At 41.4% G+C, this 8,849-nt stretch overlaps 2 protein-coding genes across 2 annotated transcripts in view; both read right to left on the minus strand.

Moving 5' to 3' along the window:
* Positions 1 to 8,849, minus strand: part of tmem8b (transmembrane protein 8B) — a 1,109,927-nt gene that overhangs the window by 231,824 nt on the left and 869,254 nt on the right. The window lies entirely within an intron of this gene.
* gpx8 (glutathione peroxidase 8 (putative)) overlaps positions 7,745 to 8,849 on the minus strand; it is a 2,395-nt gene continuing 1,290 nt past the window's right edge. The window contains exon 3 of the mRNA XM_037680932.1: positions 7,745 to 7,983. Coding sequence (XP_037536860.1) covers positions 7,820 to 7,983 — 164 coding nt within the window. The 3' untranslated portion in view covers positions 7,745 to 7,819. The remainder of the gene's footprint in view (positions 7,984 to 8,849) is intronic.

Here is an 8,849-nt window from a genome sequence, read left to right on the forward strand (position 1 = left end):
GACTATATATATTTATATATGTATGAATTTTTCTTTATAAAATAGTTACTTAAATATAACCTATACTGAACCATCCCTCTTGACTGACATAAATCTTAACCACAATAGATGAGCGAGGCAATTAGAAACAGAGATAAAAATCGTTCCTATAGTAATGATTTCTGGGGCTTTTGTTGCCTGAAGGTCGGCAAGCCAGCGTTTTTGTTTATTGGCATCTGAAACCAAATTGTGCCAACACAGTTGGGGTAATTAAGGGGGTTATCTGATGATCCATTACGCGCGGCAGCTCGACCTGCTGACACGGTGTCGACCACACAGGTGCCTTCAGCGCTGTAAAGACCCTTATTTATTTACTAATAGGGGTATTTATCACTAGTGTTTACTGAGCTGTCTGCACTTACTGCCTTTTTCCTTTTCCACTTGGCTTTTCAAGCAGAAACGGGTTTTGGCCAAGGTTCAAGGATATTTTACACACAAATGGGTAAAAATTACGCATAAACTGCTCAGCTATATTTCTATTGATCCGACCCGATCAAACATGCTTACAATCAAGTTTCTATATTTATTTGCCTTACTGAGCATTTGGTTTAGGTCTGTGAGGATTTAAGCTGTATAAGGAGGAGGGTGTGTTGCAGGGCACCTGCTGCTGCAGTGGCGCTGTTATGCGCGGCTCTTTTCACATGTCCACAATTTCATCACTGAGGACGCTGTCACTCCCTGGAGACCGAATAAGTGCATTTGATTGGGCCAAGTGTGGGAAACCGCGGCACACAGGGACACAAACCGGGAGAATTTTCACTATATATCAGCCACAAATCAAACCATGTCCCTGTCGGCTCTGCAGAGGAGCCTGATGGAGGTGCGCAAAGTGAAGAAGGCGTTTGGTGCCAATCTAATGGGAAAGCGCGAGAGGAGAGGGGTTGTAAGCAAAACTGCATTTCTCTGAAAGTGCGCTGTAGCTCTCCATAAATGACAATATCACACTCTGCCTGCAGGATAAATGCCCAGGGCCAAGAAGCAGCAGTCCAGTCTCTGTTTACGTTGAGTTCCCCTGCATCGTTGATGAAGGTAGTGTGCGCACCTTTGGCATCATTTCTGACCTTCACGTGAAAGATGTCTTTAAGTTCTTCACACTGTTGTTGTCCCGCAGCTTTTTCAACAATTGCATGGGATGATTTAGAGGACTGCGTCTCTGAGGTGAGACAGGCCTCTGTTTGCTCTCAGGTGAGGATCCACAGGAAAATATAATTTATTGTTTTAACGTCTTGTGCCTTCAAGTTTATACAATGAACTCATGAAAGCCACCCCCCACCCCACCTCCTCAGCTTGAAAGCGGTTTAAGATGGGTTCAGGTCTGGATCCCTCTGTTAATGTTTGACATAAAGTGCTGAAATCCTGCGCGGACAGAAGTTTCCTCGTGACGCGCGCGGGCTTATAATTGGCCGCGTCCCACACGTTTTTTTTCCACAAACTTCTCCTTTGGCACGGATCACTGTGCGCACATGAGGAGACGACACCTTCTCTGAAATGACCACCAAGATATGTTCTGGTTGCACCAGAACTTGGTGGGGTTTTCAGGTACACCTGATAGGGTTTTATTGATCCAAAATTCATCCATGTGCGTTAAACCTCATTTATTTTGTTCACAGGTTAATGAATCTGATCCAGATGATCCTTACTTTGGAGATTATGCTCTGGATTTCATTGCAGGTGCGATAATTAATCTATAGTGAAGACATCTGCCACTTGGCTGCATCTTTGAGTGTTTGATCTCTCCTCTGTCAGATTCGACCTCCAGAGAGAGCAGTTTGTCTCCAGCTGAACTGGTGCCATTTCAGGGATGTGTTATCCCTCCTCTCACCCCTCAGAGGGACTTCTCTCAGGAGGACAATATTCACTCGTCCACAGAAATGGACAACTTTTATGCCCAGGATGGAGCTCTGTGGAGGGGCATGGCAGAGTGTCATGAGGGGGCACTGGGACACTCTGTGGCCATCAATAAGCAGGTAAAAGCTGATGAGGTCAAACTCTGTTTTGTTGACTTTAAGGATGCTCTTTAAAGAACCTTTAAAAAAGCACTGAAAAGTTCAATCAAACTTCAAAAAGGTTACTTTGAATTATTTCAAAATGTGCAGTTTGTGTCAGTAGTTTTATATTCCCGTAAACAAACATAGGTAGTCACAAATAGTCCTTACACATTTTTAATTTAGGGACACATCAACCGTCAATTGGAGAAAAATATTGTGTGGATGTTGTTTCTTTTGTCTTTTTTCTTTTTTGGTCAGACTTTGTAATGAGTACCTTAAATATTTGGGGCTAACAGTGAAATAATGCATAAATAACTTAAAGTTATAGAAAAAAAAGCATTTTATTTGAACAAAGTAATTTGAAAAGAACAGATTGAAACAACAAAATTCATGTTATCAGTTAAACTTTACTAAAAACACATTACCAGTGTAATTGAAACTTTTTTTTTTTTTTACTGGTGATGTCAACAGAAGAGATTTTGTGTGTGTCTTCAGCTCCATGAGACTCTTCGAAGGCGGCAGCAGGAGCTCGACTCCCTGGAGGAAAGGAACCATCACCTCAGGCAGTTAGCCTGCCGAGCCAAGCACCTGGCCTCAGTCCTTGAAGTAAAGACGCCACAGAGAAAACCTAAACATTTATTACTCAGTAAGATGTTCTCAAAGTCCAGTCTGGATTTTGATTGTTCTCTTCCAGAAACTGATGACTGTCAGAGATCCACATGTGGAACCAGCAGTTCCTTGTGCTGAAAACGCCTCGTCGGGTTCCTGTAAGCGGCAGCGACTGGACGAAGGGTACGAGACAGAGTCCTCGGACTCGGTGGAGGACATGTTGAGGGACATCAGCACACGCTGCAACGCTGTCCTGCTCAGCAGCTCTGCAGGAACTGTGCAGCAGCGGGAATCAGAGACGATACGCATGTACGGTGCGTTCTCCAGCCTGCAGATGTCTACGCCTAACAGCTGCACTGGGGCTGGAGCAGAGACTGGAGACGCCGTGTCATCTTTCAGAACCTCTGTTAAAGAACACGGCACTATACGGACTCAGGTCTTTCCTCATGGACATGTGTTTACCTCTCAGAATCAGCAGGGTGGATACCGCTTCCGCTGGGTTCCAAATCAGAGCTGAAATCAGAAAGAAGCGCTCCGAGTTTCCTAAAGAAGCGCCCATAAATCTGTTAGAGAAAGACGTGAGGGCGAGAGTTATCCCTGGTAATATTTAACAGTTTATCTATAATGATATCTGTAAATGTTTAGATGATGGTAGCTCAGGAGCTGATCAGTCAAACATGGTCCTTAATGGAAATGATGCTGCCTTCACTGCTGTTTACACTGAGTCGCTGTTTACACATCAGCTTAATGTTAATTCTCACTGCACTGACTGTAAATATATATATGCATTTTCACACTTTTGGAAATTAAATTATTTTAAAAAAATTGATAACTGTGTCTGTTATTTTCCAAAGTTATGATGTGAAAACAAAAGTTTTGCTTTATTTCTCAGTGGAGAGAAACAGTTTTCATGTGAACCTTCCATGTGTGAAACTTTACCCTGCAGGAGGAAGTGGAGGCTTCCTTCACTTTTGTCCTGTTCTGAAAGAGCCACATTCTTATTTATATTATTTTTGGAAATGCAAACAGATTTTGTTTGTCCAGTTTGGATCACTTACTGGTCTTGATTTTGTTACAAAACCACCTGTTGTGGCGGGAAAAAAAGAGTCATAACAGAGTTTTTACCTGGATTATTGAGCATGAACTTTGATGTTTTGAACCACTTTGGCATGGCTGCCCCAGAGGAGTTGACGGGGGAGAGGGCGGGCCCCGGAGGCCATCTTATCACCAGCAAACTGTTTTGTTTTTTTCCCACTATGGGAGTGTGCTGCTTGTGGGACTCAGTTTGTTTGTGGCTCCTCAGATTGAAGAAGTCCTTTGGATGAAGGACGAAACGTCCCAGCGAAACAAAGAAAGCGTCCAGATGATCTGACTGAACATTGTTGGATTTTTACCTGGATTATTGAGCATAAACTACAGCTGTTTCATACCAATATTATTCACCTGAATAATGTTTTTAAAACTTTGACACTATGTGACCTTTGACCTCCGGGAATCTGTCATCTAATCCCATTGACTCCATGTTGGTCTGGATCAACACCGGGGCACGGTGGTGCAGCGGTTAGAGCTGTTCAATGAGAAGGTCACAGGTTCTTTTTGACCAGTGTGTTCCCAAACATGCAAAAACAAATCCTACATTCTGAGTGAGAGTGGTTACAAAGTTTAGAAATCAGAAATGTTAATTTAATCAGTTTAAGTTTATTTGTGTTCCTGTGTGTTTTCAACAACAGCAGGAAGTAAGAAGGTACAGTATGACACCTTAATCATGTCTGTGACATTCAAGGCTATTTATGCATTTATTTATCTATTAGAGGTATTTTAACAATTCTATTTTACTTTTTAGAGTGCACTTTAATTATTAATTTTAATATTGACACATTTTTGTTCACTTCTAAAGGTGCAGTTATTTATAAATGTGAGTGTCCAAAAATAATTTTCTTTTGGACAATACATTCAATTCAATTCAATTCAATTCAATTCTATTCTATTCTATCAAATGAGCCAGTTTTCAAATTTAAATTCTACTGGTATGGATTTTTTTACTCGTCCTCCCAAACCCCAAAACAACCCGAAACATGCTGCAATGAAAACTGTCCACAAATTTAAAATGCTGAAGTTATTTAGTGCTGCATGATGCAGTTACTGCAAGTTATTTGTAATTATAAATATTAAGTTTTAACCACATAATTCTAAACTTCTGGTCAAAATGTTTTTTTTTTTCCTGTCCATACCTGTAAATAAAAGCAGAATGCTGAATATATTCAGCTTCTGAAGACAAAGCCACGTGTTTTCAGAGCAGAGCCCAAAGAAATGAACCGTGCTGTTCCAAAAACTTTGAAACGACTATAATCTTATCCAGTATGATGCCGACAGTTTATTTAAACATTTAAAAAAGTAAATATAATCGGATTTATCAAAACTATTAATTGATTTAGGTAAACAAACATAAAATGTGTTTGCAAAATTCTGAGAGTTGCTGCTGTGAACCTAACCCTGAACCAGGTGAGCTCACAGGTGAACACTGGGACACGTTTTATTTATTCTAACCAGAGAGACCAGTAAGGCTTTGTTCAAGCTTATTGGGACAAACTGGAACTGTTCAGCCGCCAGAGGAGAGAGGAACAGAAACAAGTTTCTAAGGTGGCAGAGGCCAAATCTGGGAGAGAAGCTGGAACTACCGCCAGAAGCAGGATTAAAGAGGGAAAGAGGGAGAAGTGTGTGTGTGTGTGTGTGTGTGGGGGGGGGGGGGGGGTCCCCCCTGCAGGATGGATGAAGTTGGAACACAAGGCAAATATAAACAACAAAATGCAAATGATTTTATTTAAGAAGGAAAATAACTGGCCATCCTGAATCTGTGTACAAAAGATAAAAAAAGAAGGCAAACAGCTGATAAACCAGTAAAACATATATTAATTCAAAATATTTGACTAACACCATTGAGGTTCGGGGGTGGTGTGTTTGGTGTTCAGCCTGCAGGCTCGAGCTCACGGTGAGAGGCCCAGATGGAGGCGACAGGTGGCGAGAAGGTGCGCGCGCGCTCGCGCCGTTCAGCTCATTCTAGCGCCAAACGAAGCCCCGACGTGTTCTTATCAACAGGTCCCGACAGGAAACAACTGCTTCAATTAACAGGAGCCGGATTCACATCTGCCAAATACAACTAAACGATCGATAAAAACTGCTTTTGTTGGATTAACATTTAGGCTATTCAAACTATAATCTTTAAAATATAGGGCTGTTTTATTAAGCATGCAAACAAATCTCTAAACTGGCTCCTTTATTCCATTCCCGTTATTAAGCTTATAATGGTACTATATAATTAAAATAATATTAATTCCAGCCAGACACTACGATGATTAATGCGTAATTCTGCGCGTAAAACAAACGAGTAGAAATTACGCACGAGCAGTTATCGGGATTAGACCAAAAATCCCGCTGCCGCCTCCTTCACCGCTTTGTTTCTTTATTTTGCCATTAGTTTCCAGTGGAAACCATCTCCAAGAGAGGATCATTAAAAACAAAGGGCTGAGCGCCAATAAGAGCAGGACGGGGCTCTTCCCGCTCCACTGTCCGCCCTGCACGAGTATTTATGACAGGAGTCCAAGGAGAGGAGATCATACCTGTGTGACCCGGGTTAGGCTATATAACCCGGGTTAAAGACAGGAGAAAGAGTCTGCGAGGAAAACTCACAAATGGACATCCAAATAAACGAGTAAGTAGCTCGAGTTTGGGATTAAACCAAAGCAGCCGAAGTTGAAAGACTTTTAATCCGCTGTTGCTGCTGCTGTTACCATGGCAACCCATGCAAACTTTCCAAGCACAGCCTTTACTTTTAAAAGTTGCATCTGTGCTCAATTCTAAGGTTGAAAAATCTAAATTGCTTACAGGATTTGTTATTTTTTTAAAGGATGAATTTGTTTTTTTTTTCTCTCACCATCAGGAGGATTCTGAGACGCCTTCGATGGAAACGGAGACTCCGTCTGTTCAAGGTAAGATTAGAAACAAAAACACCCAGAAGCTGCAGTTTCAGGTGTGCAGCTCTGAGCTGCTTCAGATCTTGCCTGACGACACCAAATGAGGCCATGGTCCAGATGTCCTCTGAGCTGTGACTGGTGGGGAGGCAGTGTACTGTTAGCTGACGTGCCCTCCGTCAGCTCACACTGCTCTGCTAACCCAACAGCCACACTGAGCCTCTGTTCGACTGTCACACAGGTTTTGACATAAAAGTGTCCATTTTGGAACAGGCGACGCCTTTGGGTGGTTTGTAGGCAGTGTCTCGTTAGCTGGTTGACTCTTCAGGGACCAGCTTACCTGCTGCTGCTGTCCAACTGTCCATCTGATCCACAACGTTCCCTTCGCCACAGAAAAACAAACAAACAAACAAAAAAACATGCCTGGAATAGATTGGAATAAATGATGTAATTGATGAGACTGTCATCCAGTGAAGGTGACTTTTCTGAAATAATCTGATGTTGATAAATTATATGATTTGGTCAAACCTTGGAAATATGTCCGTTTGTGTCGTGAACGACTCTCAGCAACTACCACACAAGTTTTAGCACAATAATTGTAAACATGACTGAATAAACGCTAAGTTCAGGAGGCTGCGGCAGCCATCTTGGATTCCAACAGTTAATCCGTTGTAGATGCACACCCGGGATTACTTTTAGTAAATTTCACCAAAATCCATCCAAGATTAATGAGATATTTTACTAACGGACGCACACACACAAACAGGCCACATCATCCACATTCACCATTAGGCAGCAGGTGATATTTAAAGGGGTAGTTCTACAAATTAAGGTGTAAGAAGTTCAGATCTTTAGCTACGTTGTTTTATTGTTGTGTAGTTGTAATTGATCAGTCGGGGAGTGAACTGGTGCTTCAGCTTTAAAAACAGATTGTAAATTAAAAAACAGATTGTAAGAGCATAACAGAACTTTGTAAGAGCAAACAAAGAGCTGAACAAACATTTTCTGCAGGAACTGTTCATCATAAATGCCCACAGGATGGTCCTCAAAGTTAAAGCTCACAAACTCGCTCCGACCGGCCGCGCAGAAATAATCCTGCGTGTCTTTGGTCCGTAACGGCTCCCGAGCACGCTCGCTCCGTCACAGTTCAGTCGTTCCTGCCTTTCAGAGCAGGACACGTAAGATTTCAAGTGGCGTTACGCTCATTATTCATCATCATAGCTCCCCCCGTTTCTTTATGATGATTTCCCGCACCAGAGTCGCGACTTCCTGTCGGATGTTCTCCATGGGTTCATCCGCTTTCCAGAACCGGACCACCTTCCCTTCAGGATTTACAAGAAACTTCCAGAAGTTCCACTTGGGGATTTTCTGCACAGAGTCTGAAATAAATAAATAAATAAATAAATAAATGATCATACAGTTATAAAATGAGATGTTTATCTAAAAAAACTCAGTTTTTCAAACTGTCATAAACAGTAAAATTGAAAGGAATTTACGTGAAGCCAGGGTTGTATTCTGCATTTCCTGGATCACTGACAGATTAGCTCTGAGTATTTATTTCTCGACTAAAAGATTATAGAACATTAAAGGTGACATCAAATTTTATTTATTTTAATTATATTAATTAAACTTTTGCAGAAATCAACCCGTGGGCTCTTCTTACTTTATGTAATTTTGGTTGAATACATCTTATTTTGCATATCGGTGGTTAATGTGTCTTTAAATCAACTTTTTTTTTTTTTAGTAAACCCTGTGACCAGTTGCCAACTACCACGAGGGTTTGTTTACCTACAAAAACAGCCGAAGTAACTGACAACAGGTCAACAATGGCGACGTCAGTGGAAGAGCCCTTTATGAGTGAGGGTTCAACAACTTTGACGTATTTATGCTGAGATTTGTTGAGAAAAAGATAAATGAGCTTTGTTTACGTTGAGTGCTTACCTGCATGTTAAAATTGCATATCAACATATCTGAACACCTCCTGCACCGTTTGATATTATTAAGAACCTGTGTTGTGTTTGATTTGATAGTTTATAGTGAGTGTCTTCAATCTTCTAAAGCTGGGTCCAAAATGTCCTGCAGGAAGTTGTTTAGAGAAAGTTCAACTAAAGAAACCATTTCCTCCTAAAGAACACAAAGGCTGAACGACTGAGCTGAAAGAAGCAGAACACTGGCTACAAGCTAAAAGAAGCAGAAGTCAAGTTAAAAGAAGCAGAACATTAGCTACAAGCTAAAAGAAGCAGAA

This window comes from Nematolebias whitei, chromosome 8 (genome assembly GCF_014905685.2).
Source record: "Nematolebias whitei isolate Nwh7 chromosome 8, NemWhi1, whole genome shotgun sequence".
NCBI lineage: Eukaryota > Metazoa > Chordata > Actinopteri > Cyprinodontiformes > Rivulidae > Nematolebias > Nematolebias whitei.